At 41.4% G+C, this 18,674-nt stretch overlaps 1 protein-coding gene and 1 long non-coding RNA gene across 4 annotated transcripts in view; one reads left to right on the top strand and one right to left on the bottom strand.

Annotated features, from left to right (window-relative positions):
- LOC141809657 (uncharacterized) overlaps positions 1-18,674 on the bottom strand; it is a 114,068-nt gene that overhangs the window by 5,186 nt on the left and 90,208 nt on the right. For both annotated transcript variants that reach the window (XR_012600009.1, XR_012600008.1), the window contains one exon: positions 16,087-16,223. This is a non-coding gene — a long non-coding RNA (uncharacterized LOC141809657). The remainder of the gene's footprint in view (positions 1-16,086; positions 16,224-18,674) is intronic.
- Positions 1-18,674, top strand: part of olfm2a (olfactomedin 2a) — a 61,972-nt gene that overhangs the window by 14,257 nt on the left and 29,041 nt on the right. Inside the window, exon 1 of one of the 2 annotated variants that reach the window (XM_074696777.1) lies at positions 15,183-15,627. The exons of the other annotated variant lie outside the window; for it this stretch is intronic. Within the exon in view, the coding sequence (XP_074552878.1) occupies positions 15,484-15,627 (144 nt within the window). The 5' untranslated portion in view covers positions 15,183-15,483. Of the gene's footprint in view, positions 1-15,182; positions 15,628-18,674 lie in introns of those variants that run through there. 2 annotated transcript variants of the gene reach the window in all.

The raw sequence follows: 18,674 nt of genomic DNA, 5'->3' as shown, positions 1-18,674 counted from the left end.
ATAATCCAAATCTGCAAGTACACCCACTACAAACAAACTGGATATCTGGAGTTCAACAGGTCGTCAAATCTGGATCCGCTCCAAGATATGTTCCATCCGAGAACCAGTTCCATTAAATATGACTGGTAGTTTTTCAATCATCGAGCTGAAAAACAGCCCAGAAGATGTAACCTCTGTGCCAGTGATACACGTACAGCACATAGCGCATGAATAAACACGCATTCACTAACAGACTCACATACACTGAAGAGAGATGCTGTAATAAGCGAATGCTGTAGTGATCTAGGTTAGCGGTAAGTGTCAGAGTACAACGCGAGGGGATGTGGAAGCTGAATTAATGCCCAGTGGAGTAGATGAGAGGGCCAACATGGCTGAGAGACTGAGTGAGTGTAAGAGAGAAGAACACAAAGTGGTGAGGTGGTGGGAACTGAAGAAAAAAAAAAGAGACTGTAGCAAAGGATGGAAGGAGAAACAGACAGTGAGACTGTCTCCCGACTGTGCCTGCAGGGCGATTATCTCTGCCATCCGAACCAAAAGGAGAATAATAATGAGAGGCCCGTTGCTCTGTCACCATGATTTCTTCCTCTTTACTGGCACTGACACTCCTTGCAGATTGTCTTTAATTAGCCTCACGTTGCTTAATCAATATGGCCATGACTATGACAGAACAACGGCATGTGCATCCTGTCGCTTTGGCAAGAGAAGGCGGTGGGGGAAAAAAAGGATGAAGTGATGACAGACAAGATGAGAGGAGAAAGTGATGTAGAGTGGCGTTTCTGCGGTAGGGGTGGGGTGGGGGAGTAACGTCATGCTCTGATAAAAACCTGCTCTCATGATGATTAGAGTCCACACGTGTTTATCTAATAGTGAGTTTTATAAGCTTGAGGATGAGCAGATAGATTGGAAAAAGATGAGTTTGAAGTCGATTCTGCTGTTTCTGTCAGTTTATGTTAAAGGATCTAAAGCAGTGATCCTGACTGTATTTTTGAGCAGCAGAGCTGAGTGCTTCAGCCACACTAATGGTGATGTGATGAATAGGTATTCAGAAGAGGTCTCTCTCCCTCTTTAAGCTCTAATGCCTCAGGGTACTGGTCCTCTCAGGCCTGGCTCTCATCTCTTACTCCTCTCAGTGAGGGGAATAGCACACAGGGTGCTGCTGCAGAGCTCTTCAGGGAGGAGGACGGCGAGCTCATTAGGCATATTTTTACTCTGCATGTTCTAGATTGATATCTGCTGCTCTCTACCTGTATCTTCATGAATCAGACTCAATCAGCTCTGGACAGAATCCACACATGTAAAAAGAGAGACTCAAATAGTGAATAATATTAGATGAAGATTCATTCTGTGTGGGTAAAATTAGTGGATCCAGTGAAGTGACGCGAAAGTAAGTCCTTCAGCTGGGAAATTAAAAAATTAAGATGTGATGGATATGAGGTTCTATATGCATCACCAGGATACCTTAAAATTCATTAATATGATTCCATAATTTCTCTGATAGTTTGATGGGGAAGGATGATCAAGAGGTGTCCTGCTTCTCAGGTGAATTAAAATGTATTTGCAATAAGTCAAGAATCTGCAGTTACAGAGTCTCTGGGTTCAGTTACACTTCTGTCACAACAACATGTGCTGGGTCAGTCCTCGAAGGCTGCACCCCATCTAACTTTCCCTAAAGCCTTTTATAGGTTAACAATGGTTTTCTAAGGATGGAATGAGTCTCTTTTGGTGTCTGCCCTTCGTCATTGGTTGTTGGCAGTTCTAGCATGTACAATTAATTATTTTATTATTTGGAATAAGCAATACATTCAATTGTGGTCACTTATCATCCTTGTACTGGGTGATCTGTAGCCTCCCAGGAAGGATGATCAGGACCTCTTCCATTAAGTGTCCAACAAGATATATTACCCATAGACTGTGTAATCAATGGATGTGGTCTCCCCGATGTCACCCGTCTGTTTCTGAAACGGATTTTGAAGCAAATCGGCTATCGCGGCCATATTGGAAGTGGCAAGGGCTTTGAGTACAGCTATAGGGTGCCTGTCAGTCACGTAACCTGAGCTGTGCCTCTGATTTGGCAAGCTTTATATCTTCTTAACTGCCAAGTTAGAGAAAAATTGAACCCCCTGTACTGTGTGTGCCAATAGGGAAATTAGCCACTCAGATAGAAGACGTTTCTTGAACCAGGCTGTAAATAAGTTAATTTCTGCTGTGAAGATGGCTTTTATTTAGCCTGCTGAATATGTGACCTCAGGCAGACACTCGGGAAAGGTCAGATTTTAGCACTTCCACATTGTCTCATATTCTTAGACTGGAGGTTGCCTCTTAATTTTATCACAATGACTAATTTGTTAATAATATTAGCAAACTATATATTCCAACAGATGCAGGGGATGAAAGTATAGATTCCTCTGCTTTTTTGTAAAAATTGTCACAAAAACAAGGGAAAGACCAATAATCAGCCTGGCCAGTAATCGGACGGCCTGTTATTGACATGTGTCTTCTCTTTTTAATCCGGTGGCCGATAAGAAATTAAATCTAAGACTATGTTATTTTGACTCTAATACAACCTGTTTGCAGTCACTACTCTGTCTCTAGCACTTTCCCACCCAGTACCATCTGATTGGAGACACCATGAGCCATTTTTTAGAAAACATTTTTTTTCTTCTATTTAACTTTATAAAGACAGCTGCTTAGCCTGGGAGATGTTTAACAAACATATGCTAAAAGGTGTTTAAACAAAGTTACGTGTTGGAGTTCGTATCATCCCCAATTTTGATGCTATTATTTTCACTTTTACTGCAAATGAATATCGACCCCAAATATCGGTTATCAGCTTCCTTAACTACTGATAATCAGTATCAGCCCTGAAAAAAAATATATCAGTCTATCTCTAACAAAGATTTTGCAGAAGTGGACCCTTGCATGTGCCCCATTGAAATTCAAATAAGCCGTACAATCTGAGGGAAGTAAAAAAGTCCTCACAATGGGATTCCCTCTGATAATAACTCTTGATGTGTTTTAATGCCATTCTTAGAAAGGATCTTTTTTTTTTTTTGGTGTTGTCCTGTCCATTCCACCCGAGGCATTCAGGGAATTGTGACAATGATATGTCCCAGGGGGAACAAGCAGCGGAGACACAGACTGCCATGAAGACAAACTAGGATATATTTATGGTTGCGATTAGCAAAAGGAAGCACCTCCCTCAGGGAAAAATCATCTCCCGTCCCCTTTACGTGCTGCATGGAATACTAATGCAAGGAGTGGCCTTTCTGGTATCATATCTTCTGGGCTGCACTCAAAAATATCATCATTAAGCTCTGAAGATGTGTGTCATGCTATGAGTGAGGAGTGAGCCACAGCATCCTGCTTCAGCAGAGGAGATACAGGCAGGCTGTTTAAAGTGAGATATAGAGATTTTTTTTTGAGGGTTACAGGAAACAGAATCAGATTTATCGCAGAGCAGGTTTCACATGAAAGGATTTTGCCTCGCTGTTTGTTGCACAACCTAATATAAGGTTAAAAATAGAAGTAAGAAAAGCAACTATAAGAAAACACAAGCATTAATTTTTCTTTTTCAAAAAGATAGATGTTTTTTCCTACAGACTTTAATGGCCTGATTCTGATAAGATTTGAAATCTCCACTGTGTTCAAGTCTGACACTTTCTGCACCAAACATCATAAAGCGAACAATTTCACATGAATGGTATGTTAAAAAAATGTCCATGTTGGCAGATAAGTGTTGAAATATATTGTCAGGAAAAATTACTGAAGCAATACCACACATATGGAGTGTTGTTGAACTGAATTACAGTGTGGCTGTGATTCAGTAACCGGCAAGAGGCCCTCGTGGAGTGTCAAGTATAATCACAGTGTTTTGATACTTGTTACAACAGCACAACCTGGATCCGTGATATTGCTTCAATTGACAGTTGTACAAGATGCGGGCAGGAGTAAAAAGCTATAAGCAGGAGGTGTTTTCATAGGGTTACACAGATGTTATTTTGATTATCCGATCATTCACAGGCTCATCCACAACCTGACTGAAGCTGGGCTGGTAGCATGCAAATGTATTTTTTACACACTTGATAATTTATGTGAGTGAGCCTGCATCTTAAAAACATACTGAATCGTAATGATTTTTGAGTTAAATATGCAGTTTGCAACAACCAAGGCATTGATTATGCTTCATTATGTGATGTTAGTATTAAAGACTTCTGCACAAGTGATGATACCTGTAAGCTGCAGTTTTGTATTCTCAATCAATAAGTCCAAAAGTCCAAATACCTTTTTATCCCAGTTTCCTTAGTTCCAATTTAAAGATGCTGTTAGGAGGATCTGTTTTAACTGGGCTGCTTCGCCACCTTCTGGCCCAGAGTCTCACGCACACTGTCGTGAAGACGTGATTTTTAGCAAGGTATGTTTTTATTATGGTGTTTGTTTTTTTGTTCAAGACAGTTAGTTATCTGATACAACATGCTGAGGTAAAATATTTTTTGGTACAGTTATGCTGTGCTCTTGTTTGAAACGTGACAACAAGCAAGCATAAGTTTGTACCGTAGTTTAGTAGCCAGCTGTATGTGGCGCTGCTGGCAGCCTGGTGCTCCGACGTATCTGCAGGCTAACGTGACAACAAGCAAACTTTCAGTTTCTAAAGTAGTTTAGTAGCAGTCTATATTTAGTGCTACTGACAGCCCGGTGCTGTGACATGTGTTGGTAATGTGTAACGTTGGTGTATTCTGGTCATGTCCTGCCAGTGCTCATCTACCAAGCAGAGCTAACGTAACCTCACTCTTCATTTTATTTACTCTGCAGAATAACAGCTGTGTGTGTTAGGATGAACATTATCAAAAACAGTTTAGCCGATTTAGCTAGACAGGTTAGCTAGACGGTGCAGATTCCCTTAAATTTGGGGAATCGGTGATCAGCCCATCCTTACATATAAAACTGATCTTTTATACCTCCAGGAAGGTCTGACAGCCAGCCATTGTTGCTTTTTGATCTGAGACCTGAAACACAGGACACTTTATTGGTTGTTTAGGTTAAAACATTAAGATTTTATTGTTTTACAGGAATTGTTCAATGATTTTCAATAAAATATGATTGGAACATTGAAGGTATATAAAAAAAAAAATGGTATTGGACCTAAACGGGTAACGGCAGGTCAGGCTTTTTAAAGCCCGGTGATATGTGATCGGCCAGAAAATTGTGAACAGTGCACCGCTACTTTTAGCCTTTAGCTCGGGCCGTATCACTATCCTTTTTAGCTTTCTTCTGCTCCTCTGTCCTTTTTCTGTCTGACAGTTAGGCTCCTGTGTCCACCATTTCTACAACCAACATCGTCAGCTGGCATGGTGTTGTCATAAAGGCTTTGACGTGCCATAAATCAATCCAGTTCCAATCAGGAAGCTAAGAAGTAGCATTTAAAAATTACCTATACTGGCGGAGATAATCTCATTTCAAAGCATGGATAATGATTCTGCATCTATCTAGAATGGAGACTTTTGCAAGATCACTTAGAAACTCTTCGCAGGGACTTCAAAGTAAAAAGTCAAATTGATGGATTTTTTGCTTTTCACAGATGAAGACATTACAAAGAGCTAACTGCAGTATACTTCCTTCAGTCAGAACCCACATTATATTGGTTTTAAATGGGTTTCACAACAGCAGATGATTTTTTCTGCCACATTGAAGCTTCAAGCTTTTATTTTCACATGCAAAATTTGAGGAGTGATGAGATAATATCTTAAACCCCCTAGTCAAAGCCTGGAGGTGGATGCTGGGTGATAGCGAGGCTGAAATTTGAGGCATGGCAGTTGTGACAATGGCTGAGCAGAGACTGGATATCTTGCAGCTGAAATGGATTGCCTGATTCGATGGATATGTTAATCACTTCGAGAATGATGCATGCCAAGTTTGAAATCATACAGCTCGAGCTATCTGCCCATCGCCCTAAGACGGTGCTTCATTCGATTAACATCAAAATTCTCGCAACTTACCATGCATGTTAATATGAGCTGACTTACGACGATAACCACGCATAGAAACATTCTTTGCTGAAACTATGTTCAACCCTCTCTACTGTGACCAAACACATCCAAAACAATGCACCTGTGCTCCATCTACCCAGCACTTCACAATTATATGACAGTTTTCTTTGCTATGTTGATAGATATTGGAAATGGACTTGTTTCCAGGAGGGAGACTTGTTCAAAGCACACCAAAATGACACAAAATTGTTCTCCGCATTTGGCTGGAGAGGGAAGATGTGCATGTCCTAACATCCCCCATACAGTTTATTGTTTTGTATTTGCTGAACACTGCATCTGTTGCCACTAGCTCCAGTCTGATGATTCGATACATCCCCCCTGAGGTGAAGCATCAGGCTCTATGGTCACTCTTTACCATCAGGCTCACCTCCTCCTCTCTTCCATCAACACCTTCCCACTCACAATACTTCCCATCTCATACTCGGCTAACTCCGCAGAATAGTTTCCCTTTAATATATTCAATGTACAGCCTTCTCATGTCTGCTCTGAATACTCATTTTCTCTGCTTTGTTGACACTGTCAGTCTGATTGTTTTTATAATCACTGCATGGATCAGTGGTGCCTCTGTTTTGACAATGCAGCAGAGACTTTGAAGATTATTCGTCTGGAATCATCAGCAGGGTGTTAGGGGAAGGTACAAAGAACACAAGTTAACACAAGACTGCTTATTAATACTAATAATATGTTTTTTTCTCTCTCCAGCAGCAAGGCAACCCCCCATTAAAGCACACAGTGACAAGCTAATTTGCTTTTCTACAAGTTTCTCCTAACCCTTTTTGCCCAGAACTCCATTTGGCTGTAAATGTAATATTGAGTTAGAGGCTGTTTTGGGATTTCTCTCCAATGCACACTGAGCCTGTGTTATACTAATAATGTGTCCCTAATTAAATGTTACAGCTTCTCTGAGCATTAATGACCTGAAGACAGAGGATACAAATGGAGGCTGCAGTATGAGCTCAGACAAAGAAGCTGGACACGAGACTGCAGGCTGCTTCTCTCCCTTTATGACTAATATGCACTCATAGCTGATGGTCATTGTTTACTTCTGACCATGTTGAGAACAAAGCAATAAGGGTTTTTGTTGTTTTTTTTCCCCAGAAATTTTCTGCTGCCTGCTCTCAGTCAAACTGACTATAATTGGCAGGATCGCACCAATCCTCTCTGGTCCTGTTAGTTTCGCTGCTGCAGACGTGGCAGAAAACAGACAAGATGTAAATTCATCACCTCGGGGAGTTTAAAACACATCAGCCTCTCTTTTCTCTCCTCTTTGCCTTTCTCTTTACCTCCCCTAAACATTAGTCACTTCTATAGTCTGTCTCCTTTTTTATTCCTCCCTTATTTCCCTCCTGTGGACCCACCTCGGTGATGAGTCAATCATGGTGATATCTTTGCTCTGTGGTTTGGTGATATTCAAAAACAATGACTCAGTTGTCACTTAAGCCATCTACAATGTAGAAAAAAAAATGTGGGGGGCCCGAGCAGCGAGGAGCAGCGAGGATCAGCTCGGAGCTCTTCTGCAAAAATAGATGAATAAATTTTAAATGAAACAAAGCACTTTGCTAGCAGGGTAATAAAACAATGAAACAGCACTCAGCAGCAGCGGTTCAGAGGCAGATCTAAAACTGCTCTCATCAGCAGCAGCGATGCTCTATATTGGGGTATTAAACAGACTTGTAAATATTAGCATACAGAAGAAGATGAGTTTATCAGTTGTGCTGGGGCAGAATTTAAAGAATTTTAAGAAATATTTGTTGCCACTGCTCAGTTGAAGACAAGTTACCACCTGGATGTAAAAACTCAATTATTCTAGGTGATAGGGACTGAACCAGTACCCCGAGTGTACTGGAGGATGCTCTGAATAGGAGAGCTTTCTCAATTAGCATGCTTTTTTTGAGCCCCTGATACCTTTCTGCTGGACTGAAGACTCCCAATTTGCTGTCAGTAATTACTCCATTTACAGGAACAGATTTCACACACATACACACACACAGAATGTTGCAGGGTGGGAGAAAGGGTCAGGATGTGGCGGTGGCTTTCTGCGGCTAAATCCAGGAAAAGGCTCGGCTTTGTTGGTCAGAGCTGATCAGGTCATAGAGCCGGAAAAAGGATCAGTAATTGTATGTGCTTGAATGTGTAACTGTAAGCATGTGCCTCAGTGTGTGTGTGTGCGTGTGTGTGTGGGCAATTCGGCTGGGCACAGGAAGTGCTGCACTGAGATGTATTCAGCTGTTAATGTTGGCATGAGTAGGAGCAGAACAGTGGATGGAGACATGCTGTGCTGCAGAATGCATGGCAGCTGATTGCTGCTGCATGTCGTTTCTCATCCATTGCTTTGATCAAGCCTTTCCTTTAGTGAGCCTTGAACAAAATGTGGCCCCCTGCATGTGCCTGATTGAGCTATCAGATATTCAACCATACACCATTCATACATATCAAATAACCTACCAATAATAATGTATAAGCCCCCATGGGCTGTTGAGATTGTAATCAGGGGAACAATCAGAGGCAATCAATCCTCCCATGAATACAATTTGAATGCAGGTTCTGGCAAAATATTCATAAAGCTTCGAAGGGGAAGTACACTGAACTGCAACTTCTCCGTACAGTCTGTGCTCAGAGAAACGAAGTCCTTTATAACTTATCTGTCCCTCCGGTTGGTGGGTCACTGAAAGGACAGATAACTGCAACGTTTCACATTATATCTCTCCAAATTATCCACAACATTTTTTTTTTTTTGGTGGAGCAGTCAAACTTCTATAGAAGTTTAAAAACTGGCAGGAACAATCATATATTGATCATGAATGTAAATTGACTGACTTTGCAGTTCTTGAATCAGAATTTTTCCACATTCTGAAAAAGGCCATGACCATGACCCCTTTTAAGTCAATTTCAAAGCTGTGCGCGCACTCTCACAAAAAAATATCACTATGTATGTGAAAGGGAAAGGAAATCAAGGATTAAAATTTCCATGAGCTGGAGAGAACACTGCTTTTTTTTAAGTCAACACACCAGGAGTTGTCCAGAGGTACGCATATGCCATGCTGGAGACATTGTGGCTCAACTGTTGCTAACCGTTAACATTTCTCCTGGGAATCTCTTCCCTGAGCACTGTTTTTAACACTCAAGTTCCTCTGAGTTTTGCTGTATCTGGGTCTTGTCTCTTTTTTTGTAACATAGAAGTGAGATTAAACTGTAGCAATTACTCTTGGCGCCAAGTGAGAAAACAATTACAAGCAGATGGTTAAGCCCAATTCAGCCCTCCCTGGTTGATTGGATTGGAATAACTCTTGAGATATCTAAGATAGGAAAAATTGACCTATCAGTTAAAACTCCAAATGGACAAATTTGAAACAACAAGATTATATTTATTACCCCCAAACGATCAGATTTCATTTAATCTCACTGGTAATATTATTTTGCGATATAACCATTTAATTTCTGTTTGGTTATTGATGATTTTTTCTTTTCCTTTGACAACAGTGGCAGGTAACCACCCTGGTTCTTGTTTATAGTTCCATGTTCATTGTTCTATCTTTACTAAAGATGTAATAGAGTTCTCTTTAACCCCTTGATGCCTGTTGTCACAAATTTGCACCATACCCAGTCAAGTCTTAATGCAGCTGAGGGGACTTTTGTGTCCAACTAATGCCTATTGAATCATATTGTACACATATAGATATAAAGGATCATATCAAATGCACCATGCCCAACCACATTGGGCAGAGGGCAAACTTATTTTATCTGTATTTATCATATAACTTATTTGTAACTTGTGTGTATGTTGTATTTAAATTCACAATCTCCACTCAATTAAGCATCTGTAAGAATGCAAAAACACACAAAAACAACATTTTTATATGATGGGAAATAAGTTCTGAGCCTTTTCTGATAAAGTTTACTGAGAGCAAATTGTTAGCATTATCCTTAAGAGGTTAAAATGTATCCACTATTACTGGTTTCTTTTTTCTACATTTGGTTGGAATTTAAAGTATCCCAGAAGAGTGGGTATTATGATGGATTATCAAAATCAGACCAATGGTCTATGATCTTACCTCGTCATACTTATTTTAGAATAACTGATGTTGAATTTTTTTCTGGACTTAAAACAACACCGGAAGGACCTTGGTTTTACTTTCAATAATGTTGTTTAACTTTCGTATTGACCTGTCCATTCCAAAGAAAAATAGTATTTTTTAAAAAAAAAAGGAGTTTAAAGACTGATTGACGGCTCCGAAGGTTAAAAGTCCTTGTCTCAGACCTGCAGTCCTGGATCTACTCGTCTTCAGTGTGGGCGGATTAGACAGGCTTCACAGTAAAGACAAAAGATGGACTCACTACAGGGTATATTGTGGGTGTGTTACAGTCAATACAGCCAGGCACACACACTTACCATATTGATTTTCTTTCTTACATGTTCCCACTGGAAGCACAGACTTGCACCTGTTAACGGCCATTATTGTACTTAAGCACTATTGGGCTGAACCTCGGGCAGTGATGCTGTTTTGTTACTTTCCTTCCCTACAACAGTGACCGAGATACCGTACAGTATGTGCATGTCACTGCTCTACCGGGCCTCTCACACAAGACTGTAGCAACCGCCATTAGCGGGTACTGTAGACATTTCACAGCTGAGTGGAGGGAAAGCCTGTCTCATGCAAGTGGACAAAAATATGGAGAGCTATTGAAAAAACACACAATAGATGCATCAGATGCACATGAAAAATCAGACCTCTTGTATTTCTCTCAGCTGAAGTTATTATCATGGTTCTTATCTTGTAAAAGTAATCTGAACATGTAGGGTTATCGTTTTAACCAGGTCTTTTTTTATATACTGGCTCCCTCAACACGAGCTGATGACTGAATATTTACAGTTTAATTGAATGTGCTGTCGTCAGGCGAGCAGGGTCAAAACATGTGTACACTATAGTCCTCTCGTGGCTTCACTTGTACTATAAAACGTAAAAGCCCAGATGAGTTTCCTTCATCAAAGCCCCACAGGAGCCGTTAATAGATTAAACACTCCATGTTGAAAGCACACCACTGTCTGCTGTCCTGAACCCTGGGGTACAGCCTATTTATGTCATTTTAATTGTTGCCATGGTAATGGGGTCACGCTTTGTTTAAGCTGATTTTGATCTTGATATATTTAGAAGGCAGTGGGCCTCCATGTCCATCATCTAATTAATGAATTATGACTCAGAAAAATAGCCAGTATTCTTAGAACCAGATGACGGCAGCATCTTTCCCAGCTCAGGCGGGGGCTCTCTTTGTGTGCGGCTCGGCTGCCTCAGTCATAACAGCTCTACATCATTATGAAGGAAGCCTGTGTAATTAGCTGAGGTGTAATTTCAGCCGTGGATCCGTAGCTGGCTATGTGCTTGTTGCGGTGAAAATATGGCCTGTGTTGGTGCTGCCTGCTCCCCCCATATTGTTATCTCACCCGGAGCTTGTCCCTGTGACCTCAGGGCTTTGTAACGCTCTACTGCCATCCATGGATGTGCTGTGCACGAATGGTTCCATTTCCTCAGTTGGTGGGGATTTTCACCATTTGAACTGATTAAAAATGCCCTTTATAGAGAAAACCCACAGGCAGAGAGCAGAGTGGATTTTATTTAGAAGTATATGTTGAACATAAAGTTATGCCAGCATGTCTATATGTACATGAAGAGGCTCAACAGTTCTTCAGCACAGCTTCTAAATGCTCTACAGGTTTCTGTTAAGTGTTTAAGTCTAGCGTGCATCAAAATGACCAGTTAAAGCTCGAAACAGAAACAGCATAAGCTGAAGCACATGCAGAGGGGAGGAGAAAGACAAGTTAAGATGCCATTTTTTTCTTATTGCCAAAGGGGCAAGGGACCACAGAGCGAGTGGGAGTGAGCAGAGTTAAAGGCTAAATAAGATTCACTGAGAATGAGAACAAAGGAAAGCAGGAGAGAATTAAAGATAATGATGCAGCAGAGAAGCAGCAAAAGGGAGGCTGGCCAATAATTAGAGAAGAAACTATGAGGCAGGGCTGTGAAAATTAATCAAAAAGGATTAAATTAATACAGGTTAAATGGCCAACTTCCTCTCTGGCTAATATTTAATGAAAGCTTGTTCTGCCAGCAGACTGTGTGATTGGATGGATGATTGGCAGAGCTGCAGATTCTTTGAGGTACAGCAGATTGTCCTCATCACACTCATTATTCTCATCCTTTATTTGGTCCATCACTTTTTACAAAAGATGCCTTTTGACCTTTAATCAGTGAGAGGAATTTTAAGTTGAAAGAGTGCTGGTACACTCCACTCAGCACAGTTAAGTAAACACACAAGCTGTTAACCACACTATCATGTGACCACCTGAGAGGATATAAGAAGTGGGAGTTTCTGATGAAGATGAATGCACTGATAGCTGGTAATGTTTTGCCTTTATAAGATAAGGATGTTTATCTCATATAAACAGACACAACCCCTGTAACTGCTTCAGACTTCTTAGTGCCTGCTGACTGTAAATAAAACACAGAATTTAGTATTTGTTTATTCAATGATCACTGTGAGACAGTCTGGGTTATTTTGAGATCAGACAGTTATTATTCTGTGATCATTAGGAGAGCAATACATAAAGAGAGTGAGGCAGCGCCTCTACCATCATCCATTATTTCTCTTCTTACTCGGCGAAGATGAAGAAAAACGATGGTTCACGCTGAGATCATGATTTTAAAAGAGGAAAGGATTCGTAGCGTAAGCATTATGTGTATGTGTGATCCTCACGAGTGTGGGAAAAAGTGTGTGAATCACCATATTATGTTACACATTACATTTAATGTGTTGTCTTGGCATTATTAAACCAATTTAGAAGCAAAATTGTTAAAATCAGATCCACATCATTAGAATGCTAAAGCCATGTTCTAAAATAATTAGAGGAAAAGATTTTCACAGCAGCCTCAGTTGTACACGAGCCTCCTGGGCTCTTTAATTGTCCAACATTTTGCATCAATAAGCACCATTTTGAATGATTTTTTCCCCTCTGTACCTAGTTCCCTTTGCAGTAACTCTGTGTGGGAGAGTGGGTAAATACAGACACAGAGGTAAAGGCCAATTCATGTTTGAATCTTTGCTGCCACCATGTGAATATGTTGATCACTGCATTCTCTTAAAGGGCTGCAAAAGTGGAAATAAATCACAAGGTGTATGACGTCTAGATTTCCTGGTTCACATGAAGCTTTAACATTAACACCACTGTGTAAAAATCAATTTCACTATGACCTTTATGTGCATATCAAATGTACTGGTTTGATAATAGGTTTGATTGGGTAGTGTGGCTGTAGATTAAACTGGATTATGAGGTGAAATCCATGTCAAATTTTAAAGATGAAACAGGGATTTTATCGTCACTGTGTATGCTCTTGAATATTTGCAAAACCCTGCAGCAGTGTGCCTTTGTGTGCATATTTATATTATATTTTTCTTGCAACAATTTTTATGAGCAAATTATATGACTGTAAGCAGTAAGATAGTGTGAAGCATTACATGTCTTTGACACACCACCATGAAGTGACACATAATCGCAGGGCTCAGTACTCATTAAAAACATTGGGATAAGGTGCAGTCCTTTCACTTGTCCACAGGGGGGCAGTCTTGCTGTAAAAATGGAGGCAACAACACACGCAAGACTAATGAGGGAGCCAGCAGGTGAGCTGAAGAGTGCTGAACAGTTTTTGGATGGGGCTCAGAAGCTGTCTCTTTTCATATCACTCCACAGTCCAACCCCACACAGACGAGCCTGTATCACTCACCCAATCTGTGTGTGCATGTGTGTGTGAGAGTGTGTGTGTGGGGGGGGGCATACAAGGCTGACAAAGTGAATAAGTCAGCAGATCAGGGTGCAAGCAAGAAATAGAGATGACCGGGCCGTTTTGTCAGAGAGGGCTCTTCTGTCATTTTTATGCGCGGCTATTTAGGGTGTGAAAACGACACTTGCTGCCGTCTGGTAACTCGCTGTCAATTGTTGAGAGGAGAGGTGTCAAAAGGCAATTTGAGACACCCTTCAATTCACATGCCACCTTATTCCTTCTCGCCAAATTGTATAGAGGGCAGAGAAAAGCCCAGACAGCTGTGATTTAGAGCAAAATGCATACTTCACATCCAGAAAATCGATATAAACTTCAGGAACATGTCTGAAAGCTGTCCTGCGATGAACCTGAACCAGACGCGAGGAGTTGTTTCTGAGTTGACACGATGCCAAATATGTGATGGCGCCTTGGAAGCCAACTGAACTGCAGCAGTACACAATGTTAAAAATGTAACACAAGAAAAACAACATGTAATCCCCCTTCATTAAAAGAAGGCATGCTGTTACAGCTATGTAAGAAGAGTTAAATTGTTTCTTTGATGCTACACAAAACCACTTCATTATTATTAAAATCAAATGCTCCTTTTAATTAGTTCATGTGCAAAACTTAAGAGCATCTGGAACAGTCAATGCAGTAACCGTCAAGAAGAGGTTGTGAGCTGTTTCAGTGATACGCTTGTGCCTGGGGCAGACTGGAGTTAGTAAGATACTGTGGAAGTGCAGGCAACAGCCTGATTTCAGAGATGTCAACATGAAGCAGAATGACAGACAAGCTGTCAGAAGCAGCCATGAGCAGAAGCACCTGGATCTCTCCCACATTAATGTCTCACTAAGCCACCTGCCTCTGTCTCCCATCCTGAGCCCCTGGCCAACCTGAAATCTCATCTAACCATCGTTCATATCAGTCCTTCACTTGGTCCCGACAATGTGCTGAGGATGCAAGAGCATCTTCAGCGCCTCAGTTGCCTGGAGCACTCGCATGTCACATAACATAGAGCAGAGATCAGCCCTCAGAAATCAGACTCCGTCTCTGATCTCTGCGCCTCAGAAATGTGTTCTCTCATATACAACAAGACGTGAGTCATGAAAGGACAGCCAAATGTCAAAGGCAGACAGAGGAAAGGAAAAGAATGGAAACATGCATGCAAAACAGGGCTGGCAAGAACAGAGCAGAGGCTGATTGGGGAGGGGATGAGACGGAGAGGCAGCCAATGCGCAGCTCTGCATCTTGAGGAAGAGAGAGGGAGGGTGAGGGATAAAGAGAGGAAAAGAGTGAGTGAGAGAGAGGGAGGGGGTGAGGCAGAGGCAGTCACTCTGGGAGGGAAGATTCCAGGGTGATGCTGTTGGATGTGAGCCGCTCTCCGCTTAGCGCTCTTTGGCTGTCCTTTGACTGAGCCAGTGCTGAGTGAGTGTGCTTGCTGTGATCCACCGGCTCTGGGGGGATCTGCTGCTGCTGCTTGGACTGAGGAAGAATCTGACTGACCATTTCCCTGCCGAGCCTGTCTGGAGCAGAGGGGTTGACTGGAGCTGAGGTCCAGGGCAGGGCAGGGCAGGGCAGGGCAGGACAGGGCTGGCCACAGGGCCATTTGGGCCCCACAGAAAGCAAACATGAGCGTTCCAATGCTAAAAATTGGGGCGGTGCTCAGCACCATGGCCATGGTGACCAACTGGATGTCTCAAACCCTGCCCTCTCTGGTGGGACTCAACGGGACTACTATTTCCAGAGGGGGCACCTCGGAAAGGATTGTCAGCGTGCGTAAGACTTTCTTCCCTCTTTTCTTTGAGAGAGTGCACTGAATGTGTTCATTCATGCTTCTGTTTTGAGTGTATGAAAGAGGATAAGAGTGGGAGAGGAAAGACGGACACAGAGAATAAGAGTGAGGGCATGTAAGTGAGTCTGCTTTTATTTTCTAACTACAAGAGATTTCTGACAAAGATGAGAGCGTTTCAAGAAAGTGATGTTTTAAGGGAAAGGACTGAAGGTGCAGACTTGCATGTAAGAGCAGTATTTTAACCAAACATGCCTGATGCACATGTTCCTGCATGAGTCACATTAAGTGTTATGAAGCTGATGCATTGGCTCCTGAATATGAGTGATGAGAGGTGGAAGACGCGGTGTGGACGGCTGTGGTAAATCATATGTTTGCCAGGGTGACGGGAGGTAGGGAGTGTTATTGAGTGATGTGCAGACTGATCCCATCTGTCACTCACCTCCAGGCTGGACGGGTGGTGCTTGGATTCAAAGGTGATGGGGAATCCGGCGAGGCTGAGAATGTTACATGCCTTTTTTTCCTGCCTGCTCTGTCTCTCTTTGACTCCTTAAGTCCACTCTTCAAGTAACTCTGGCTCTATAAAGAGAGGTGGCACATATAGAAAGGTGTTGGGTAAAGTTTGTTCTTGTTTACAGTCACCATGTTCACATTTTTACTTCACACATGCAGAAATGTAAAAGCCCCATGAGTGGCTCTCTCTTAGTGTGGCTGTCAGTTAGAAATAAGAGGCTGGCTAATGAATTAGATAATTAATAAGGGTTCCCTCCATCCTGAGTGTGTTCTTTTATGGCACCTTTCCCGTTATAAAAAATGCCGTGGTCTTTTTAAATGATCGGGTAAAAATTGTACATCCCAAGAGAACTGTGACCATCTGGAAATGTGTGTGTATGTGTGTTTGTTTGTGTGTTTAAATATGTACTCTGAGGATGCGTTGGCATTCTTGTCTCAGGGGTAGACGTCCATCTGTTTGAAGTGAGGTTTCATAATTCAGATAGTTTGTTAAAAACCAATGATTTGCCTCTTTATCGGTCTTGTATTTCACAGAAAGCTGTGGAACTGACTCTGTTGCCTTTGTGAAAATGTGAAGCATGAAGTCTTTCTTTATCTTTCAAACAACATGAGCATATCCCAATAGGTAGTTTTGAGTACATCAAAGCAGAATAATAATGTAACCTTGGAACTAACGTCAGAGCATAAAGCCTGTTTGAAGTATTTACACAACTAAACTCTAAAATCCTGCTGAAAACACACGTTTCCTTTGAAACTGAAACATCCACTAATCCCTTCATTTATTTCCCATACCTGTGTATCTCACTCAGGGTCAAGAACGTAAAACATAGCACCATTTGTCATTTCAAAACATAACAGGAGAGGTATGATTTCCATTTCAAAGGATGAACACAATAAATTGTCACATCCAAGGATTACATGTAACAATGTTTTCTTGGGGTAGCCCTCATTCACAGCCAGCGAAGGAAATTGTGGTGATGGAGTTCATCAAAGTTTCATCAATACTGATGAACTAGTTTGATGATGCCAAGATTATTACAGCTTAAAAGTGTGTTGTGATGGAAAATGTCTTGACTGAAATAGTCTCTTTTTGGAAACAATGGCAGGGAATTATACTTTAATGTGAAACCTCGGATTCATAACTATTAATGAGGCATCCTCCAGTGATGATCTCAGACACAGCCATGAGTCTCAATGTTTGGTGTTAGTTTGCTACTGGCAGCTCCACACACTGAGGATGTGTACGAGTAATCCAGTACTTGAATACTCGCCATTGACCCTATTATTTGAGTAACATTGAGTAACATATTAATACGATACAAACTTATGACTTATCCTGCCACGGCTCCAGCACACCGAGCCAGATTTCAGCAAAAACAACTGTTTCACGGCAGCTACGGCAACTCTCTAGGAACATGTTATGACACCGAAAGCAAAAGCACAATAAATGTAGAACCGTCTGCTACATCTGCAACAAGTCAGCCAAGAAAAGTGATGTCTGGAAGTACACTGCAAAACACTGAAACCTTACCAAGTGTTTTTGTCTTATTTCAGTGAAAAATGTCTTTTCAGACTTAATATGAGCCACATTAACTTGACCAGTCCAGAAAAGTGTCTTATTTCAAGTGATTTAAAGGCACTTGAAGAAAATGACACCTGAAATGCCTGTAACAAGTAAAATAATCTGCCAGTGGGGTAAGAGAAATGTGCTTGTCAAAATTAGAATAATGTCTTAATACAAGTACATTTTTCTTACCCCATTGGCAGTTTTTTTTTTTACTCGTTACAAGCAGTTCAGACCTCATTTTTGTGTTTAGATAACTTAAAATAAAACACTTCTGGACTGGTCAAGTGAATGTTGCTCATATTAAGTCTAAAAAGACATTTTTACAGAAAATAAGACAAAAACACTTGGTAAGGTTTCATTTTTTTGCAGTGTACCGCGATGATGAAAGTGATGAAAGTGAAAGATGATGAAGTCAATGTGCAGTGTAAGATATCAGGCATCAAACGTGCACACCATTGAAAAACTAGTTTGATGCTTGACCATATGCGCTCAAAGCACAAGGAGAAAACAGCAGAAACAGGCACGTTCATTCGCCTGTCCTGTCAGCACGTATAGTTGTGAGGAAACCAGAGTGGAGATAATTAGCCTGCTAATAACCAAAATGCTAACTGGAGATATGCTCCCATTAAGGTTTGTGGTGGGTGGAGGCTTCAGAGAGCTGATTGTGTTAGTCAAGCCAGAGTTCAAGCTACCGCCATGGAGAACAGCATCCACGAGACCCTATTTTTGTTTATTCTTTCAATAAAAATGAGAAATGTTTTGTGAGTACGCATGTATTTGTTGATTAGATAGAAGAAATTACTGTAAATTCCCCTGCCTACACCCTAGCACCCTTGCATTCAACCGTGCAGTGTCCCATTTGCAAAGTCTGCCTCACTTGCTCTCTGTGTCTGTCTTCGAACCAGCTGATCACAGAGCACAGTTGACTGAGTTTGTATGGACTTTTCTGC

The sequence above is a fragment of the Halichoeres trimaculatus genome, unplaced genomic scaffold (assembly GCF_033239565.1).
Source record: "Halichoeres trimaculatus isolate MK-OKI-2021-1 unplaced genomic scaffold, fHalTri1.1 fHalTri1_scaffold_20, whole genome shotgun sequence".
NCBI classification, from domain to species: domain Eukaryota; kingdom Metazoa; phylum Chordata; class Actinopteri; order Labriformes; family Labridae; genus Halichoeres; species Halichoeres trimaculatus.
Note: the sequence above shows the minus strand (reverse complement) of the source record. Positions and strands in the feature narration are given on the sequence as shown.